Raw genomic sequence first — 19,743 nt, 5'->3', positions numbered from 1 at the left:
CCAGGGGCCTCACCAAAACCACCAGGTCACATCACCAAATCAAATCCATTTTAATCAGCGACGATCCAACCTCTGCCCTCTTGCGAAAAATGCCGCAACCAGCGCGATGAGCGCCCATGCAGTGGAGGCTAGAAACACAAGCTGTAAGGCCTCGAAGTGCACGCGATGAGCGATTTCTTGGACCTCCGGATCGAGGGAGCTGAGCGCGGTGATGGAGTGGCGGATTGAGGTGATGATCTTTTGAGCGATTTTCCTAAGTCAGCCATCTCTTTCTTTACTTAATTCTGAATTTCCATTTGATAAGAATGGGGCAATGGGAAGAGAAAGACTAGAAGGGGCAAGGGAAGAGTATCACTTTCAATTTATCTGGTATTCCGGACAATGCCCCGGGCAGTCTGGACGAGAGGACGTTCTGAATTATCGTTGATGCGGCTGCGACGCCCCAGACGCTACCCATGGAGCGGAAAAGGTAGACCGTTGAGGTTGAGACTGCTTGTTCTGCAAGATGGTTGGTAAGCTTTTTACCTTTCCCTCTAGCATGCCAAGAGTGCTTGGTACTTACGAGATTGTTGGAATGCTGCGATGTTGGTGAAGAGCATGCTTGGGAAGACAATTCCTTGGCCGAGGTTTGCAGGGAAGAGGTAGACGATGTATTTCCAGCTCGAGTCGTGATAGTTGAGTGTTGCCATCACTCCATTCCCGATTACCATTAGGAGACAGCCGAGGCGCACGAGGTGATTGAGCATTCCCCAGCGACTCATGGTGAAGCCTGCTATGAGTCCACCAACGGGAGTTCCGAGCGAGGGAATGATGAGTCTGATACCAGCCTTCGAGGCTGACTCCGAGAGTACGACTTGGAAGAAGAGTGGAATTGTGAAAAGGAACTGTTCCATTGTTAGTGTTGTCTGGTTCTTGTTCTTAAAGTGGAAACTCACTGCGAAAGCAGACATTCCACACAATACATTGCTGACCGTGTTACTGATAACAACTCTTCCTCTCAGCATCGACATCGGCAAGACTGGTAAAGCCTCCGTTTTCAACTCCACCCAGACGAAGACGATAAGAATGACAACACTGATGGCAAAGCTGACAATGACTCTGGTGTCAGACCACGGGTACTGATTACCACCAAGACTCAGCGCTGTCAACTGAGAAGACAGACCCAGCACCAATAGTATGGCCCCAGAGAAATCAATCCGTCTCCAAAGCGACATCTGCCCAGACTCCCCGGTCCTAACAGCGGTCATAGACGGAGCCGGATTCTTGATAACAAAATGTCCCACGATGAGACCCGCCATTGAGACGGGAACCTGACACAAGAAACACCACCTCCAACCCACCGAGTCAGCAATGACTCCTCCCAAACTCGCACCACAAATTGCCCCGAACCCCAAAAGACCATTCTGAGAAGCTTGATACATGCCTCGATTCTGTAGTGGGATGATATCAGAGTTGATGATCGTGGCCATTGTGACCAGTCCTCCCCCACCGAGGCCGGTGAGGCCCCGCATCAGGTTGAGGAAGATAATATTGGGGGCGAGGCCACAGCCTAGACATCCAAGGGAGAACGCGATAGTAGCAGTGAAGAAACATACTCGCCGGCCCAGGACGTCTGAGAAGCGGCCATAGAGGGGCTGGAACGCGGTGGTGGTGATGAGGTACGAGGTCGTGATCCAGGAGACGGTGTTGGCGGCGTTGAAGTCTGAACCGATTACTGCGTAGGTAGAAGCTGTGATCGTCCCATCGAAGCCAGAGAGAAAGACGTTGCAGAAGATTGCTGGTGGGTCGTTAGTTATGAGAAGGAGATGGTGGTCTGGGTTGTGGGAGACGAGCCTGCTTGAATCCATATAAATCCTGGCCCGAGAGATGAGGGTGTCCATGACGGCCCTGACTTGATTGAAGCTTCCTCGACGGCTGGACCCGAGAGCAAGAGGGCAGATTCATCCTCCGTCAAACATGCTTGGAGCTCGACGTCTTCGTCGCTTGCAATTGATGGCGATGCTGATTTTGCTTGGGAGGACATGATTCCTTCTCAGCCTCTCCCTATCGGTCCAATAAATATTGATATTTCAGCTGAAAATAAATATCAATGCAGCTTGCAAGATACAGAATGAAAAAAATGAGGCGCGATGAGATACAGACAGTGTGAAGCTTAAGAGAAGAGAAGAGGAGGTTGAAAATTTGACACGGCAAACGGCGATCTGGATGGATCCACTCTGCATTTGTGGGCCTGACTCACCCCGACGCCGACAGCCTGTACTGCTTGCTGTAGCACGCGATTCCTGACGTGAATTCGTCAAGACCTTCAATTTATCTCCAAATTGCAGACCTTCAAGGGTCCAGATGTGGGTTATTAGTGGCGATTTGGATGCCTGCATGGTGACGGCCATTTTCTGGATAAGGAGCGACCTGAGGTGATCTGTGAGTGCGGATCGGACTTGCGTGAGGGGCGCGATCGTCTTGATTGCCCCGGCATTGGGGCAACTCTTTCATATATGTATTATTTTTTTTGGCTTCCATAAAGCTTCGGGGGAATGAAACATCAGGTAGGATTGGAAGTTTAAGAAGTTCAGAGAAGAGGGATCGAGATTGGAAGATGAGATGAAACAAAGGGAAATGTAGCACGTGATCAACCCCTCCTCCTCCAGCCTGCTCTTTCTGAAGATGAATGACCCTGAAGAGTTATGAATAGAAATTACACAAGAAAATCTGTTTATTTTCTATCAATCTTATGCTGATCTCTCTTTCGTGTCGTCTTATCATCTAAACAATGCATCCCAAACCCCAAACGAGACTCCCCAAACATCACGAATCACCCCACCACCCGGCGCCGCAAATGCAAGAACGCCAAATGAGCCTAACGTTTACGTGTCTAGCACAAGACAATCCACGTGCCCCAAGTTCCTTCAATTCCAACCCTCAAACAACGCCGTACCGGTCCCAGATTCAGTCACCGTCGACTAGCTCACGGTGCCCTCGCTGATGTTGTCAGCACGGCCCCCGTGGATGTTCATGACGAGGTGGATACATACATACAGTAGTTCTACGCAGCAGCATGCCCGCCTTGTGGAAACGGGCCCTTCGCCATCGTCAACCTCGACATCCTCTGCACTGAACTCACGAACCGCCCTCTCTGTCTTCTGAGTGCTGGGGCGGCGGGAGCAGCCAGTTTGCCCCATGCGAAGGTGAGGAGAGCGAGGTTCCCGGCCGAGAGGGCGAGGTAGTAGGTTGGGATTATGCCTGGCATTTTTTTGGTGTTTTTGGTTTGAGTGGAGTGGAGATGTTCTGACAGAAAGGAGTTTGTCGATGGAAGAAGAGAAGAAGAGAAGGGAGAATGGAGAAGAGAGAGAGGAAGAAGAGTGAGCAGAAAGAGGGGAATGGGGAGAGGGGTGGGTCAGGCGGGGCCAGGCGGGGTAAATGTGAGACCAGCGGGAATTATGGGGCGCGGAACCCCAGGTTTTAGTGGGCGAGGGGAACCCACTCGCCCAAGCCGCGAGCGGTTCGTGAGCTCTGTTACTGAGACAACCCTTAAGGGCTTCTCCTTGGGAAAACACAATTCTTGAAGGACGGGAACGTGAGCCCATATGAGGCCGTACAGTTGCAGAAACTGCCACTCTCACGACCGTTTATTCACTGTCAGTCTGCAATCGTTGGCCCAAATGGGCTAAGATCGCCTAGGACGTAAGCGCTGCAAAAGCTGGCTAGCTGGCTAGCTGGCCACGCGCCTCCGGTTAGTCGTGATACACCGAGATCTGGACCGAAAATCAACGTTTTCTATATTAACTTCCATAACAATGGCAATTCAAATTTTACAATTTTATAGAGGGTACTCCTATAGACTGTGCATTAATTAATGTTGTTTTTTAAGGGAACCTAAGTGTGCTGGCTATTGAAGAAATTAATCGGGGGTTTGATTTTCAGGCTGAATTCGCTAACAACTTTGGCGGGTGTGTATCACGACTAAGCGGAGGCGTGTGCTGGCCTACAGGGGTGAGGATAACGTCGGGCGCATTCCGTAACCCTCTTCATCACCCCTCTCAATTGCGTCTCATCCAGCAGCTTTTGGATATGTCGACCAACGGCATAAAACCGCCAGATGGAACGAATCCGGAACAACCCAATGCGGAGACCGACGGCACGGCCCGTGAGAAGGTATGCCCCCCACTCTTGCAAAAGTTTCCTCAAGCCAATCAACCTGCCTAGAAACTTTGCTCAAGATGTCAAGAACTGGACCTGAGCGTGGACAAGTTCGTCATATATGACGGAACATTCAGGCCCCCCAAAGGGAGTTTTGGCCCAGGCCGGCGAGCAGACTTCTCCCTGAAAACCGGAAACAGGCTTTTTCAACTTGGAACTTTCAGCGACATCGAGCAACGAAGTTGCAATGGATGTCCATTGTGCATCTTGGCAGTCAAGTCCATATGCAAATCTACCGAGTGTCAAGAAGCCCTGGCACTGCCACTAGGCGATGTCCTTGCAAGCTTACGGGAAAGGGAGTCCATCTGTTTCGTCAACTGGGAGATTGATGGCCGCGACAATGATCCTATTTCCGCCCGAAAAGCCCGGACGAGACGGCTTCATCTTCATTGGAATAACAAGAATGTCCCTGATTCTTACCTCGTTTTTGTGGCGCCTCAAAGGCTGTTCGACATCAACTCCGACTCTCAAGGATCCTGGGAACGAGAAGCTTTCTTCCTCGGAAGAGAGCTGAGAACGAATGGCAACAATCAGGTTTTGATGAAGAGCTGGCTGGATCAATGTTCCAACCATCACGGTCCAGCCTGCATCGGTTACAACAACGATGAGTTTCTTGAGATGGCTACGCAGTCGTATTTCGGTGTAATAGATACACTAGACATGTGCCTCAAATCACTCCCTTTAAAACCTGGAAAATCTCCAAAGAAGAAAGACTCAGATTTACGGACCACGCGAGATGATGTTGAGATTGTACGAATAAATCGTGACCGGTATGGGTCCAGCCCCTCCGAGGTCTCTATTGAAGAAAGCAAGGAGCAAGGTATGTCCTGTGTAAAAAGGAAAAAGGAAAAAGCTTACTGACAGCAGATTACGATCGGGATCTCTATGAACCTTACGTGGCATTGAGCTATGTCTGGGGGTTGAAGAAGAACTACACAACTGACATTTCGAACATCCGGATACATCAACAGCAAGGAAGTCTGGAGACATTCCTTGATGAAATACCCAAAGTCATTCGAGACGCGATGAGCCTCGTTCGCCGCCTGGGTCTACGCTATCTGTGGGTTGATTCTTTGTGTATTGTTCAAAACAGCAAACGTTCCTGGAACCTCAACGCTCGGAAAATGAATATCATCTATGGCAATGCCCACTTGACGATCTGTGCTGCCGATGGAAGTGATGCGTGGCTTGGGTTGAAAGCACTAGACTCTTCAGGACACTCAACTATCCAACACATCGAAGAGTGTGCTCCTGGAGTACGACTCATGGTATCTCAACTCGCTGAGACTGGCATCAATTCATCTGTCTGGAATACACGAGCTTGGACTTTCCAAGAAAGATTGCTCTCCAAACGCTGTCTAATTTTCACAGAAGGTCGAGTCTTCTTCCAATGTCACTCAGCAACCATGTCCGAAGATCTCGTCTCCGAATCCCACGGAGCAGGCTGGTCCCTAGATCTTGCCAAAGCCCTCCCTCAGATCCTCCATGAGCTGAGACGGCGTCCCATCAGAGTATACATGAACTGTATGTCCCGGTACTCCGAGCGGCAACTCACTCAAGCAAAAGATATTCTCGCAGCCTTTAACGGCGTCTCCAACCTCATCAGCGATGTCATGGGCGCACCCTTCATCTTCGGCCTCCCGAGCTCGCACTTCGATCTCGCCCTCCTCTGGGAGCCTCTCAGTGCCGTCTCCCGCCGAGTCCCGGGACCGGACGAAGACTTCGGCGACTTCATCTTCCCCACCTGGAGCTGGTGCGGCTGGAAAGGCGGCTCGATGTCTTACCGTACTTACCAGCTCGAAGGCGTGCTCGCAAATGTCCACGAATGGCTCACCGAACACACCTGGATAGCTTGGTACATCCGTGACGGACGCGGCAACTTACGTCCCATCTGGGATGGCGAGAGCCAAGAAATTAAAGCTTGTGCCTCTGTAGAAGAGCGATGGAAAGGATACAAAGACGTCATCCCCGAGCCGGAGTTCACGAAATTACAGGAACAAGCGTTGATGAATCTGGGGAATCCGAACGAGGATGACTTTATCAAATGGGCGAAGGAGCAGGAGATCGCGGATAAGGAAGCCAAGCTCGGTGAGCGGGAAGGGAAAGCGAGGGGAAATTATTACGACGAATATCCGCGGCATCGAGAACGGATTCGCGAGCAAAGACACCGCATTGTAGAGGACGTCGGGCGGGGTCGAGCTCGTTCTGCCTCTTCCGATAGGCCACGAGGCCGCGATGTCGATATCTACCGCGACGTCAACGCAGACATCGACGAGCCACCAACCTTCCTCGATGAATACGGAAGGAAGATATCCTCTGATATCGCGAGAAGGATTAGAAGTGGCTTCCAGCAATGCCTGCCCGATAATCCGTTCAGAGTTTACATTGAACCCTACACCTCGACCCCAGATAAAGATTTCCCCGACCAACCGCTCCTTCAATTCTGGACATGGTGGGCTTCGCTCCGGCTTTCGAAATCCCCTTCCAACCCCAACTCTCCCTCCTCCTCCCCGCCCCTGCCTGGCCTCACCAAATTCGACATCTCCGACGCAGTTGGTGACTGGTGCGGCTCGATCCTGCTCTCCTCTGACTGGGTCTCCAAACAAGAGAAAATGGGAAACAAGGTTGATGGTTCAAGAAGGGACTTTTTAGCGATCAGTGATGCCAAAGCTTTCACGAGAGAGGAGTGTGATGTTTGGACGTACTATGTGCCGAAGGAGAGGGACAGTTCAGAGTGGGAGTTGTATTATGTGTTGCTTGTGGAGATGAAAGAGAGGGTTTGGTTTAGGGTGGCGCTGGGGAAGGTGTTTAAGCAGAGTTTTGAGAATGCGGTTGGGAGGAAGAGGTGGAGGGAGATTGTTTTGGGTTGAGGCTGCACTTGGCTACTCCTGCCCCTTCTCTTCGGTAGACCGGTTATAAAACTCTACCTGCTTCTCTTTTATGTTATACTTCGATGAGAACAGGCCTAAAAGAGCCGGAATAATTGCTCAACATTTGAGGGGGAGTCCATGATCACGTGCATCGCATTCGGCTGCTTCGGAACTCGTTTCGTTTGCTCCGACATCACAAGATTTCTGATCATCAACCACACAACCACCCCATCAATAATGGCTTCCCCACCTCCAGCTACGCCTTCCCATAAGCACTCATGCCTATTGTGCGCGAGGCGAAAGATAAAATGCGACAAGCAGGATCCGAAGTGCTCGAATTGCACCAAGTCACATGCCGACTGTATCTACCAGGCACCACCCCCGCCACAACGACACAGAAAGAGGCAGGCGGACGAAGAGTTAATAGCCAAGCTTAGACAGTACGAAGAGTTGCTGAGAAGCCATAATATCGACTTCAAGCCAAGTACCACTGTCTTGACTCCGAAGTCTGTTCAGGAAGACCACGCAAAAGCGTCGCCAAGCCATCATTCCAGCAAAACACCAGACACAGTCCCTCACTCGAGTGGGAAATCTGGATATGGAACAGATCACTCAATTCATTCTGATTCGGTTGATGTTGAATCAAGGAGCCCCTGGGCGTCACTGAGCAATGAGGTATGCCTCTAACTTCATGCCGAGGAGGAATGACTAACCGCTCCAAGTTGAGAAATCCACCCATGCAACGACTCCCGAAACTTGAGGAAGGGCAAGCTTTGATCAATGGAGCCCCGAAAGTGCCTTTAGGAATCGAAGAATTTCTTCTCACGCAAGTCTCCCAGGAACAGCGCCACCCCGAACCACGACACATCTTCCGCCTCTGGCAAATTTTCGTCGAGAACGTGAATCCCCTAGCCAAGATTCTGCACGTGCCGACCTTTCAACAGCGGATTTTTGAAGTCAGTTGGAATATCCCGAGCATTTCGAAACCCACCCAGGCTATTATGTTTGCTGTTTATACCCTGGCTATTGGCTCGTTGTCGCCTTCGGATTGTCTCAAGCTTTTTGATCAAGACAGAGATACGCTATTTGAGCAGTATCGAAAAAGCGCAATGCAGTCCCTCATTGCGGCGGAGCTGTTGTCGACGAGGGATGTTGAGGTGTTGCAAGCGTTTGTTTTATTTCTGGTAGGCATCGATCCCGCGAAGGAGGCAAGGAGTGTTCGCAGACTGACCGCAACACAGTTATCCGATCCCGACTCAGACTCAACAGCCACACTAACTGCTCTCGCAGTACGCATTGCTCAAAAAATGGGCCTGGATAGGGAAAAACCGCCAGCAAAACATTCATTTTTTGAAACGGAAATGCGTATCCGGTTATGGTGGCAAATCAGAGGGCTTGATGCTCGTGCTAGGCATCAGTTGAGCATGTGCTTTCCCTCTCCTGAATCAAGCAGCGACGTTCGACTGCCGTTGAACGTTAACGACTCTGAGTTGCATCCAAACATGGCAGAGGCGCCAACAGTTCACACAGGCACTACAGAAATGCTCTACTGCTTGTTGAAACATGAAGTGGGGCAATGGTTCCGAACTTCGGCTCTTGCCTCCAAACTCTTCTTCAAACACAAGGAGCAGAGGGGCTTGTTTGGTTCCACTCAGCCATTGGAGGTCAAAGACCAGGCTATTAAAGAACTGGAGACGATATATGTCGAGAAATACCTTCAACACTGTGATCCTCGAATCCCACTCCATTTTATATCACTCTCTATCTCACAGCTCGCGCTCTGCAGAATGAAATTCATCTCACATCACCCACGGAATCAGCCGGATGGAGGAGCACACATATCGCAAGCAGAGAGCGACTTTGTCTTTGAGAACGGCGTCAGGCTTCTTGAGCTCGATATCGAATGTACGAAAACACAGTTCTCGCAGCAGCTACTCTCTTCCATGACCGCCAAATCGCAGATCGACGCTGTCATCTATGTGCTAAGTGAGCTTCGCCGTCGAGCAACGGGAGATCTCGTCGCCACAGCCTGGAAGGTCGTTGGCACAGTCTACGAAGACCATCCCGATCTCACCCAGGATACGACAAACACATTTTACGTCGCTCTAGGAGATTTAACTCTCTCAGCATGGGAAACCAGGCAACGAGAACTTCTTCAACGACAAGGGGCACGCATTGAAGAAATCACCCCTCCTTACATATACTCTTTAATGGCAACACGGAAACGAGAGACGGCTGACCTCAACACGGTACCTGCACTTGGCTCGGATGGCTTCCCTGGGTCAACAATGCTTGGGCTGGGTGGCGAGGGGCATTTGCCAGGGGGGTGGGACCCGAACTCTGCGTTCACGAATTTCACGATGCCGAGTGAGTTTGGAACTGATCCGCTAGATTGGGGGTATTGGAATGAGTTCCTGCAGGTGTGAAGAGCGTGCGATTAACGATATTAATTTTTAATAACACCTGAATGGGCCGCCTTTTAGTGAGGTTCATGCTGTGGCAACTGTGACTTGACAGGGCTGAGACACTGTAAAGCAGCTCCTGCGGGCAATTTTACGACCTTCAACCTCCAACTTCTTCTTCCTCGTCAACATTGGCATGACTTACCACTCTCACCATTTGAGCTGCGTTCGTGGTCAAGGGTCGGGTTACGAAGAGACTGACTCTTTGCGACGGGACACAAGTACTAAAGAACAGGGAGAGGCATCTGTCCGTGAGTACCCCGCCTTTTCGGGCATGGGCTTAGCTAATTGAAGCTTGAACAGACAACGCCGTGGACGTGTTTCCAAAAACACGTTTCGACATACTTTACCACGAGGTTTTACGATGCTATCGATCCGTAATTGTCAACCGATTTTATGGAGCCCCAGATGTCCCAGCTCCCGACTATTGGCATTCTCCTCAGCCTCACGATTGAGTCTTCAAATCTCGTGGTATCGAGAGCTCCATACGCCTCAATGGCTGAAGGGGGGTTACCACCCTTATTTTAGTATTGGTCTGGCCTTTTACCGGTGTTCAGGGGGTGTTATTGCCATCAACGAATGCTGGAGAAAGTATGCCGCCAAATTTGGGGTCCCATTTCGGCCTTGCGCAAGCAAACGAATTTTCTATAGTATTCCGCGGGAGTGCCTGGAGTATTGCATAGATTTTGTGCGGGACTACTATATCAAACAGTCGAACTTCATGACGAATTAGGGGCGCTTTTACGTTCTTCACAAACGCAATCGTCCCGCTATTCAATGGCGATTATCCAACACTACGCAATTGGTAGTATGCGATGGTTACTTGAGAAGTCAGTTGGTTCCTGTATCACGCAGATGAATACTAGATGGAGAGTGGGGATGACCGAACAATGGACCGGAAATACGTTAAGGGAAAACTCGCTTATGAACTTCACTGGATAGATGTTCCACTCGAACGCCGCCCAGTCTCGAAATATGCACAGTTCCTACCTTGGATGATGCACAAATTGCGTTTCGTCAAATAAAGTCGGAGTATGGGAACAGGTTCAGGACTGTCAAGGTAGATTTGGGAGAAATCAAGGCTGCATATGCTTCTCTAGGACCCCAGCTTTCTTGAGCCGGGCATAAAGACTCGATTCCGCGAATCTTAGCAACAATGATACGTTGAACTGGGAATCATGATACTGGCATATTATTATGTATTCGCTAAACACGATTGAAGTACTAAATACTGTTCTTTAATAAGTATGGAGAGTCCCCTGGTCTCTCCTCCCACATTGCCTCGGCCGCGCGAATTATCCATTAATTCCTTCACATACGGCTGGCTTGCTAGGCCCTGTAAGCTTAACAAGTTCGAATGAAGGGCTTGAGGAGTATTGAATATTTGGGATGGATTTGTGTCTGTACAGTTGAAGAATGGGTGCATGAGCAGTGCTGGCAACACGGTTACGGCTCCTCGCTTGCGCTGGTCCTGTCTTTCCGTTGAAAGTATAGAATCGTGATCAAATGTACAGAACGAGCATGTGCGTTGTGATATCAGAAATATAGCTGACCGATGGTGATTGGTGTTATTGGCTCCCCGTCACTATAATAATAAGAGTTTCTCGCTCAAAAATGCTGTCAGTTGCCAAATCACCTGATTTTGACCCTGTTTGACCAGGGTATCAGACCTTATATATAGACCTAGACCCCCCTCTTAGAACTGCAATCGAGTTCTTCTTTCCCAGCCTATCCGAAAGCATAACCAGCGAATCAACCTGCCCCAATGGCCGATAAGAGATTGTTATCCCACCCTCCCGATAGGAGTTACCTTTGATCTTTTTTACGGGTGGTGCTGTTGCAGTCAATGAGTGCCGAGCTAAGTACCGCCCGAGATCCTCGGAACCTAGATCGCGGTCGTGGATCAGACTGGTTTGCAACTATGTCAGTGAACATTTTGAGTTCTGTAAGGTGTTGTCTAAAACTGCTTCAATTCTCTCGCCTTTCATCTTAGACCTTCGAAAGCTCGGGCTGTCCAACCGGCCAGATGGAACTCCGTTCGTTTACTGGCAAGTTACTCGACCAGGGGAGTTGTTGAAAGTCTCCGACAACCTAAGGAAGCACTTCCTTCCAATAATTGAAGAGATCGAGAGAAGTTTTGAGAGAGAGATTCCGGACCTGGTCATCGGCCTGAGAGATTTCCCCGAGAAAGCAAACAGAAAATATTGGTCAACGGATCGTTTACAAACCCCAAAATCCATATCGGCGTGTTCAAAAAAAAAAAGAGAAGATGCCCAGAAATCGTTAAAAGAAATGGACCTCGAGTACGGGAATAGGTTCGGGACTATCAGAGCAGTCGCTCTCCATCTGGGATACCAACTCAGGGACAAAAATAAAGAAGGAAACTTTCAGATATTTCCTTTTGGAAGGAACGATTAGAGATTGCGGCCGTTGATCTTGAATGGATCAAAAATGAGTACGTTCCCACTAGATGCTTCAAGCTTTTGCATTCTAATTCTCACTGTCATGTAAGGGATGGAATGAGCATTTACTTGACACCATTCACTTCCATCTTCTCGACCCTCAAACGGATGGCAACTGAAAGTCTTCGGAGGAATTACGTCGTAATAAAGGATCCGAGGAGTTTTCGAGAGGTCCTCACTATATCTCGTGGTCTATAAGTGAGCATATACTTTGAAAGTGTGTGGTGGTGCCTTGCCGCGCAAAATTATAGCATGATAGATTATTAGCAAATCCTATTTCAACTTTAACATGGTATATCAATTTCACATGTCCTTTTTCATGTGTATTGAAACTAAGTGGTAGATAGCTTAATTCAGTACTAGTCAATGGTGGGGAAAGCCCTGTTTATATAGGTTAAGGAGCAAAGAAACATCTTAACTTCAATAGTGTGCTTCTTTCATCCAGTCACGTAACATATAGCTAACCTTGTCTCTAAGTTCTCCCAACTGTTCGTCTTCTCCTTGCTACGATGCAAGTGGTAAATGGCAATACGTACTTATATCTCAAATTGCGTAACTGAACTCGAGTTTGTTCTAAACTCACTTCAAACAATGAACATTTCGCCAGCATCATAGCTCCTCAAAGATGCCCATCAGGTATCTAGTGGCTCGTCACCTTCCTCGCTTTAGCAATAAACATCTGTTGCTCATAATTCATCTCAGCCGGAACCTTCGACTTCTCAATTCCTTCCATGAAACCCACATCCACCATCCCCACGTTCTCAAACAGCGACTTCATCTCCTCCTCACTAAATCCCCAATGCGCAACTGTATGAGCAGCAGGTGTTACCTTTTCCCCTTCTCCATTTCTGCCCTCACTATCATCATTCGGATGTCTGTATCCATGCCCACTTCCGCCCAACTCCATCGTCAACCAATCAATAATAACCAATACCCCACCATCCCTCAACCTTTTGTGTAGCTTGTTGATCATGAGTTGCGTGTCGAAGACGTGATGTAGTGCCATTGACATTACTATAATGTCAAAGTTGAAGAAATTTGGGTCTTGGGGGGTGGAGGGGGAGAGAAGGTCTCCCTGGATGGCTGACAGCTTTGAGGAGAGTTGTTGGGATTGGGAGAGCGTGTTGTAGGCTGTTACCATGTTCGGCGACAGGTCGATTCCAATTGCTTCCGTGATGGATGGGGAGAGTGCCTGATTATTGATAAGTTAATGTCTCGAAGCTAGAGGTCGATTTGAAAGAGGGGCTTTAGAAAATGAAGCGAGGAATCCCCAGAGGTAGTAGCACACTACGGAAGGCTGGAAACTTTACCATTGAAACGACACCGTTCCCGCAAGCATAGTCTAATAGCTTGATTCCGCCATCATGCTGAGGAACACCGAGCCATTCGAAATTATTTCGAAGGCTGGAGGAGATGAGCTTGGTCAAGTCCTTGATCCAGGGAATTTCGAATGCGCCAGCTGCTACTGCAGTACTAAAAAATCTGTCAGTATGACGGTTTATCTTTCATCTTTCATCAGATGCTGCTCTTACTCAAACCAGTCACGATTCAAGTCAGTGAGTGTTTTCGGAGTGCGGGCGGGGGTGAGTTCAGCCATAACGAGAGGACGGGTTCTCTGCTTTGCTTGTGCTGGAGGAATGAAAAGGAGAATTGAAGGAAAACAATTAGGAAGATTTGAAAAGGTAGTGAAGAGAAGAATGGTGTGGGGTAATGCGAGGCAATTACTAGTCAACTTTACAGTGGGAAGTCTCCGAAGAAGTCTCCGAGTCTTAACACCCCAACCGTTATGGCATGATCAACAGATTAAATTTTTTTTGAATATCACAGGAGGAGTTAATGAGCACATTTGTTATTTTCTAGAAAGTAGGACGACAATTTTCTCCTAAGTGCGGGAAGACTGCTTAAGTGAAGTTCCATTGCCCCCTTTCCTAGCACGTGATTGCTCTCAACCAATGCCGAACAGATGTCACAGGGAAATGGTAGTGCAGTACCTATCGCACTCACAATTCAAGACCCACATGAAACTCAATTCATCCCTCGCTCTTAGTGGGTGGTTATCTAGTCCGGTTAATGTAAAGCCTACAAAACCCCTTTTCTGCCCGGGTTTTGTCACCTGTAGATGAATTGACTTCCGAGCCCTGAAGACTTATTTCTGTCATCCTTCGATTAGTCTACTCATTTAAATCGAGCAGAGAACTCTCCTTCGTGGCAAGAAATACATTGTGAGAGGGAAACGGAGGCTGTGCACAATGATGCCTTTCGAAAGCTCGTGACCACCGCCGAAGGATTGTCGAGTACCTGCAGAAACATCAGTGAAACTTCCTTTAAGGCTCAGCTTCTGCAGACCACGCTACTATGCGAATTTCTGAAGCAATCACACCAAGATAATATTTTAGTGAAGTGCAACAGTGACAAGTTTCTGCAAGTATTCGGGCGTCGAGGCTGACCTTGAACTGCTTTGCAAAATCTGTCACACTTTCAAGCAGTTTGTCTGTACTTTTCGCGCTCTAAATGCTAATGAAGGACACAGCAATTTGTGGTTGACTTTAATTTCCGTTCTAATCATGTTTGAGGGGCGCCATTTTGGAAAGTGTCGCATCCTCGTTCAGGGTTAGGATGTGCGGTTAGGGAATTGGCGACAGAAACAACATCGGCCGAATTTTTAAGCATAACTTATTAGCCGACATTTGCTGAGATGGGTGTCGATTGATCAGTAGGGAACAAATTAGTTTAAATTAGAATTAATTAGAAGTAGAGCGGTCGAAACTGGCTGTCTAAAATGATTCGAATCGGCCAAATTCGATCAGTATCCTGCTGCTATATGAAGCTCGACACAACTTCAAACTTTACAAATAGGGTCATCATCGTCTCTATCTTCTTTCTTCCACCAGTTTGAATCTTGCACCACTCAAAAGCCTTCAGCTCCAACTCGACATCCGATATTTAGAAAATGGCTGTCCTCGACGAAACTATCGCCTTCATCAACGGCGCGAACCAAGGCATCGGTCTCGCAACCGCCGCGATACTGGCTCGAGACTATAATTACCACGTTACCATAAGGTCTCGCAATATCTAAAATGGGAGCAAAGCCGCTGACCAGCTCAAATCCAATGGACTTTCAGCAGACATTGTTCAGTTGGACCTCCAATCCGACGACTCGATTGCAGCCGCTACAACTTACCTCAGTGAGACATATGGCCACATCGACGTCCTTACCAACAACGCCGCTGTCTTGCTCGGCCGTGCCAACCTGACTATGCGCAAATTGTACGATACCACCTTTTCCACAAACGTGGCTGGCACAGCCTGCCTGACGGAGTCCCTGTTACCTCTGCTTCGATAGACGTGGGTCATGTCAACTATCGTTGTGACGAAGATTTGACGTTTGGAAGTTTAGACTTTGTTCTTGGTGAAATGACCTGAAATGAACGTATCTGATATGGTTGTGGTGTATTTGTTGATGCTGGCATTGACGGTGATGATATTGAGAGGGATGAAGACGAATGAATCATCGTGATGTTCGGTGGAGCGGGCAAGAATATTCGCTTTTGTAGCCCTTTTACACTGTTATAGTTGTAGTTATCCAATTGAAAGTCGAAGTCGATAGTGATGCTGTTGCTCCAAGTGCTTTGTAAAGGTGATATGGAGCCTTCTTCATCTGCCGTTGGTGTCATTGCTGTCGTCGTTGCCGTTAAAAGTGAGCTTTCACTGTACATTCAATTAAAGCCCATATCTACTGCTCCGTCTTTAATTATAGAGTATTACAATAGGGGCCAATCTGGTAAGGCAACAGAGCCGAGTGAGTGCCTGGACCTGATCAAATTCTTTTGAGCAGTAATTACTCTCTACGCCAAATCGCAGCCCTTCTGCAACCAAGTCAGACGGCATCGATTTTGACATTTGTGAAACAGTGGTAGCAGGAACAAGAATAGCATTAGCCGTTTCTTCTTCTCCTTAACCGCCAGGTCTGGTCTGTCCTCGACGTGACCGTTGCAAATCATACACGCATCTGACACCCTTGCGAAAGCACTGCTGGTATGGGGCACAATAATTTTATTTGATCTTAGCTGCATTGCAAGCTCGATAAGACTGAAGTCGTGTGCGGTCCTTGGATTTACTGCAATAGGCCGTGTGACATTTGTACTGTGGCCCTGTTTGACTGGCTTTAGTCGAAGGATACCAAAAAATCAAATCAACCAGCGAGGAATAGATAACTAATCTGTTTCGAGAAGTTGAACATAACAGGGAGATAGAGAGTGGCACACTTTTAGTGAAAGGTTGTCGCATAGCGGGCAAAAGAAGAGAGCTGCACCGAGTGGCGGTGCTGTCGAGGTATTGGGCATTTCCATTTCGGATAATTACAGTATTGATGGCTTTACTGTACGCAAAACGAATGTCATTAAGCGGATCGGTTAATTTGGTTAGTGCTTGTTCTTGTCTGATAGAAACAATATTGTCACTGCGAAAGAAAGGGGGGAGAGAAGGAGGAAAACGGGCCTACAAATGCGTTGGCCAAATTGGATTGGCCTGTTCACGCCCGTTCGTCAATACGAGCGGTTTACCAATCGGGCGCTACGATTGGTCAATCGGCCTTCCGATTAATCAATCGTAGCTCCCATTGATCAATAGGAAATGGAATACGATTCGCAAGCCACAGTGGGTCCCGATTGATTAATCGAATGGCCGATTGATTAATCGGGTAATATTGAGGTCTCGGGAATAGCAAAAGCTGTACTATATATGCCTCCTACTACGTCTAGGCGCTCCTATAGCTACCCTAGCCCTTTTTGGTACCCTCCCCTCCACTTGATTACCTGATTCTCCTCCTTCTCTAGCTCTATTCTCACGTGCTTGCTCCTTAGCTATTCTCTTCTTTACTCTCTCAGATACTCTTCTAGCCTTCTAAACTAATGCAATTGAACCGCGATTATTCTCCTTTGCTACCGCTTTAGGAAGGGTGATTTTATCTCTCTTGTGAATTATACTAGTAGTAGGTAAATCAGGATAAGTTAATTGGGAGATGATTTTATTAAGGGTACTATATGGCTAGAGAGTAGTAAGCTCGCTATACTTAGTAGCTAAGCGGTAGCCCTATTTTAATTAGCTTTTATTAAAAGTAAGGCTTATAAATTATATACCTTTGGAGTCTTTTCCAGAACTCTTACTGGAATTCTAGCCATTTCCATACCGAATCTGTATTGCTTTGGGATCTGGAGGGTTATAATCTCTTGAATATTATATTTAAGAGCTTTGGAATTTACTCTCTTTACCATATTCTCCTTCTGTTTTCTTATATACTCTGTAACCCTTCTAGTTAGCTCAGATAAAATCATTTCCTTAGCTATTTCCTCCTGTTTTATTTCCTTATTAATGCAAAAGCTATCCTCTCCATTCTCTCTATTCTCTCTATCCTCTCTATTCTCTCTATCCTCTCTATTCTCTCTATTCTCTCTATCCTCTCTATTCTCTCTATTCTCTCTATTCTCTCTATTCTCTCTATTCTCTCTATTCTCTCTATTCTCTCTATTCTCTTTATTCTCTTTAGAAGCGCTACTCTCAGTAGTACTTTCTATAGACCCTATGGCCCCTAGGGCCGTATATATATAGCGAGTACTCTTCTTATAGTCTAGGAAATCAGTAGGTGGCTTTTGTTCAAACCAGACCTTATATAGTATATTTCCTTTAGGAAGAGCTAGTATAGCTATAGTATTAATTACCTATATAATTAAAGGAAGTAACTATATTTATAATTAAATACTAGTATCTGCTTATATGGCCCGTAGTCGTTTTTTGAAGATTTGATTAGCTACTTTAATAGAGCCCTGAGATTAAGGGTAATAAGCTTATTTATAAATAATTTTTATTTTTCTTTTCTTATAAATCTTAATTACTTTTCCCTTAAACTCACTTCTATTATTATAGGCTAAAATAGAAATATATTTATTATTATTTAGCTATTTAATAAGCTCGTCTATAGCTTTATTTATAGTTTTAGCCTTAAGTCTATAGATCTATATGAATTTGGAAAAGTGGCATTTTAATTACTAGATCTATATATATTCTCCGTTCCGATTATACTATAATAGTATTAGTAATAGTAATACTATAGTATTAATAAAATATAAATAAAAAGGTTCGGAATTTACGAAAATTACAGGAATTGCAAAAATTATAGGAAAAGCTTAAAAATATATAAAATATAGGAAATATAGGAAATATAGGAAATATAGGAAATATAGGAAATATAAGAAATATAGGAAATATAGGAAATATAGGAAATATAGGAAATATAGGAAATATAGGAAATATAGGAAATATAAGAAATATAGGAAATATAGGAAATATAGAAATATAGGAATAAATTATATAATTTAAGGGATACTTATACGAAAATCTATTAAATCCAGAACTATATACTTACCAGGATAATAAGATTAGATAAGTATAATTCCCTTAGGATTTTTCTAAGCCTTTTTCTTATTATAGTAAGTATAGTAGGCACTTATCTAAATATAGTTATTACGGGATAGGCTATACTAAATACGTCTTATATACTCAAATATAGTATTAAAGGCTATTATATAGGTTATTAGTATAAAAATTAGTAAATTCAAGAAATACTTACTTATATATATTAATTTCTTATAAATAGTAGTTAAAACCTCAAAGGTATTATTATAGTAAAGAATATACCGGACTAGAATAATCTCATTATAATAGGTATTATAGTATTTCTTATAATATACCTAATTATCCTAAAGCTCGTATAATTGGGATTTGTATTTAATATTAGCCTAGTAGTACTTCTTTGCTTTTATTTTACTAGGGAATAAAGTATCAGGATTTTATAACTACTATCTGATATTTATATGCTTCCTAGTAGTAAGAATTTTCCTACTACTGCCCTTAGTAAGCCTTTGATCCTATATAGCTTCGTCTTTAATAGACTAATTATTAGTAGGGTCTTTAGTAATAGGAGAGGGCAAAAACTGAGTACTAGAGGAATATACTCCTAGTATAGTAATATTAAAATATTACTCTACTCGGCTATAGATATATTAACGAGGTATATATAGGGCTAGAGATAAATGAAGGATTGAAAGAGATATTTTGGAAATAAGGTAATTAATTGAGAGATATATAGAATCAGTAATTGTACTTGAAAAGTAGGTACTTATACTATAAACTATATACTATAAACTGTATCTAGGTAGTAAAAAGGGAGCAGAGGTCCTATATATATCTAGAAGCTCTGGAGAAGTGTCTTTATCCCTATTATATACTGAGAACTAAAGGGTTTCAGCCTCCTTAGCCCCGAAACCCCAATATTACCCGATTAATTAATCGGCCCCCTTATTGATCAATCGGGACCTACTGTGGCTTGCGAATCGTATTCCATTTCCTATTGATCAATGGGAGCTACGATTAATTAATCGGAAGGCCGATTGACCAATCGTAGCGCCCGATTGGTAAACCGCTCGTATTGACGAACGGGCGTGAATAGGCCGACACCAATGTGTCCGCATTTACGGAGTTTGCTAACGCCGAAGTGTGATTTTCAGTGCCTGACTACACGTCAGGAGCTTGTCTATACTTGAATGCCACGAAGTAAATACCTTAAGACACATTATACTGTAGTTCACGTTATGTTGGTGATTGGGATGTGATATCTTCAAGTTCACCAGTGCGGGACGGGGCCTCAAACCTCTGAAAATTAGCGAATAAACCCCCTTTAACCCCCCCGGGCGCCAT

The 19,743-nt window shown here is 45.9% G+C and overlaps 4 protein-coding genes across 4 annotated transcripts; 2 read left to right on the top strand and 2 right to left on the bottom strand.

Annotated features, from left to right (window-relative positions):
• Positions 1-54: 54 nt before the first annotated feature.
• Positions 55-1,847, bottom strand: K444DRAFT_592574 (MFS general substrate transporter; the record flags this gene model as incomplete). Its single annotated transcript, XM_024878248.1, has 4 exons — positions 55-237; positions 356-498; positions 563-884; positions 936-1,847. 4 exons carry the CDS (start codon positions 1,845-1,847, stop codon positions 55-57), a joined length of 1,560 nt encoding a protein of 519 aa, XP_024734681.1.
• Positions 1,848-4,043: 2,196 nt separating this feature from the next.
• Positions 4,044-7,229, top strand: K444DRAFT_664916 (HET-domain-containing protein). Its single transcript, XM_024887025.1, has 3 exons — positions 4,044-4,152; positions 4,204-5,017; positions 5,065-7,229. The coding sequence occupies exons 1-3, from the start codon at positions 4,069-4,071 to the stop codon at positions 7,065-7,067; spliced, it is 2,901 nt and encodes a 966-aa protein (XP_024734680.1). The 5' UTR covers positions 4,044-4,068; the 3' UTR covers positions 7,068-7,229.
• Positions 7,028-9,667, top strand: K444DRAFT_24030 (uncharacterized protein). Its single transcript, XM_024871295.1, has 3 exons — positions 7,028-7,742; positions 7,790-8,251; positions 8,309-9,667. The coding sequence occupies exons 1-3, from the start codon at positions 7,206-7,208 to the stop codon at positions 9,491-9,493; spliced, it is 2,184 nt and encodes a 727-aa protein (XP_024734679.1). The 5' UTR covers positions 7,028-7,205; the 3' UTR covers positions 9,494-9,667.
• A 2,964-nt stretch (positions 9,668-12,631) lies between these two features.
• On the bottom strand, positions 12,632-13,588 carry K444DRAFT_631517 (S-adenosyl-L-methionine-dependent methyltransferase; the record flags this gene model as incomplete). The annotated part of the gene is made up of 3 exons (XM_024883371.1): positions 12,632-13,183; positions 13,302-13,464; positions 13,524-13,588. The coding sequence occupies 3 exons, from the start codon at positions 13,586-13,588 to the stop codon at positions 12,632-12,634; spliced, it is 780 nt and encodes a 259-aa protein (XP_024734678.1).
• Between the last annotated feature and the right edge of the window lie 6,155 nt (positions 13,589-19,743).

Source organism: Hyaloscypha bicolor, assembly GCF_002865645.1.
Source record: "Hyaloscypha bicolor E unplaced genomic scaffold K444scaffold_113, whole genome shotgun sequence".
In the NCBI taxonomy this organism is placed as follows: domain Eukaryota; kingdom Fungi; phylum Ascomycota; class Leotiomycetes; order Helotiales; family Hyaloscyphaceae; genus Hyaloscypha; species Hyaloscypha bicolor.
The sequence above is the reverse complement of the archived record's forward strand: the minus strand, read 5'-3'. Positions and strand labels throughout refer to the sequence as shown.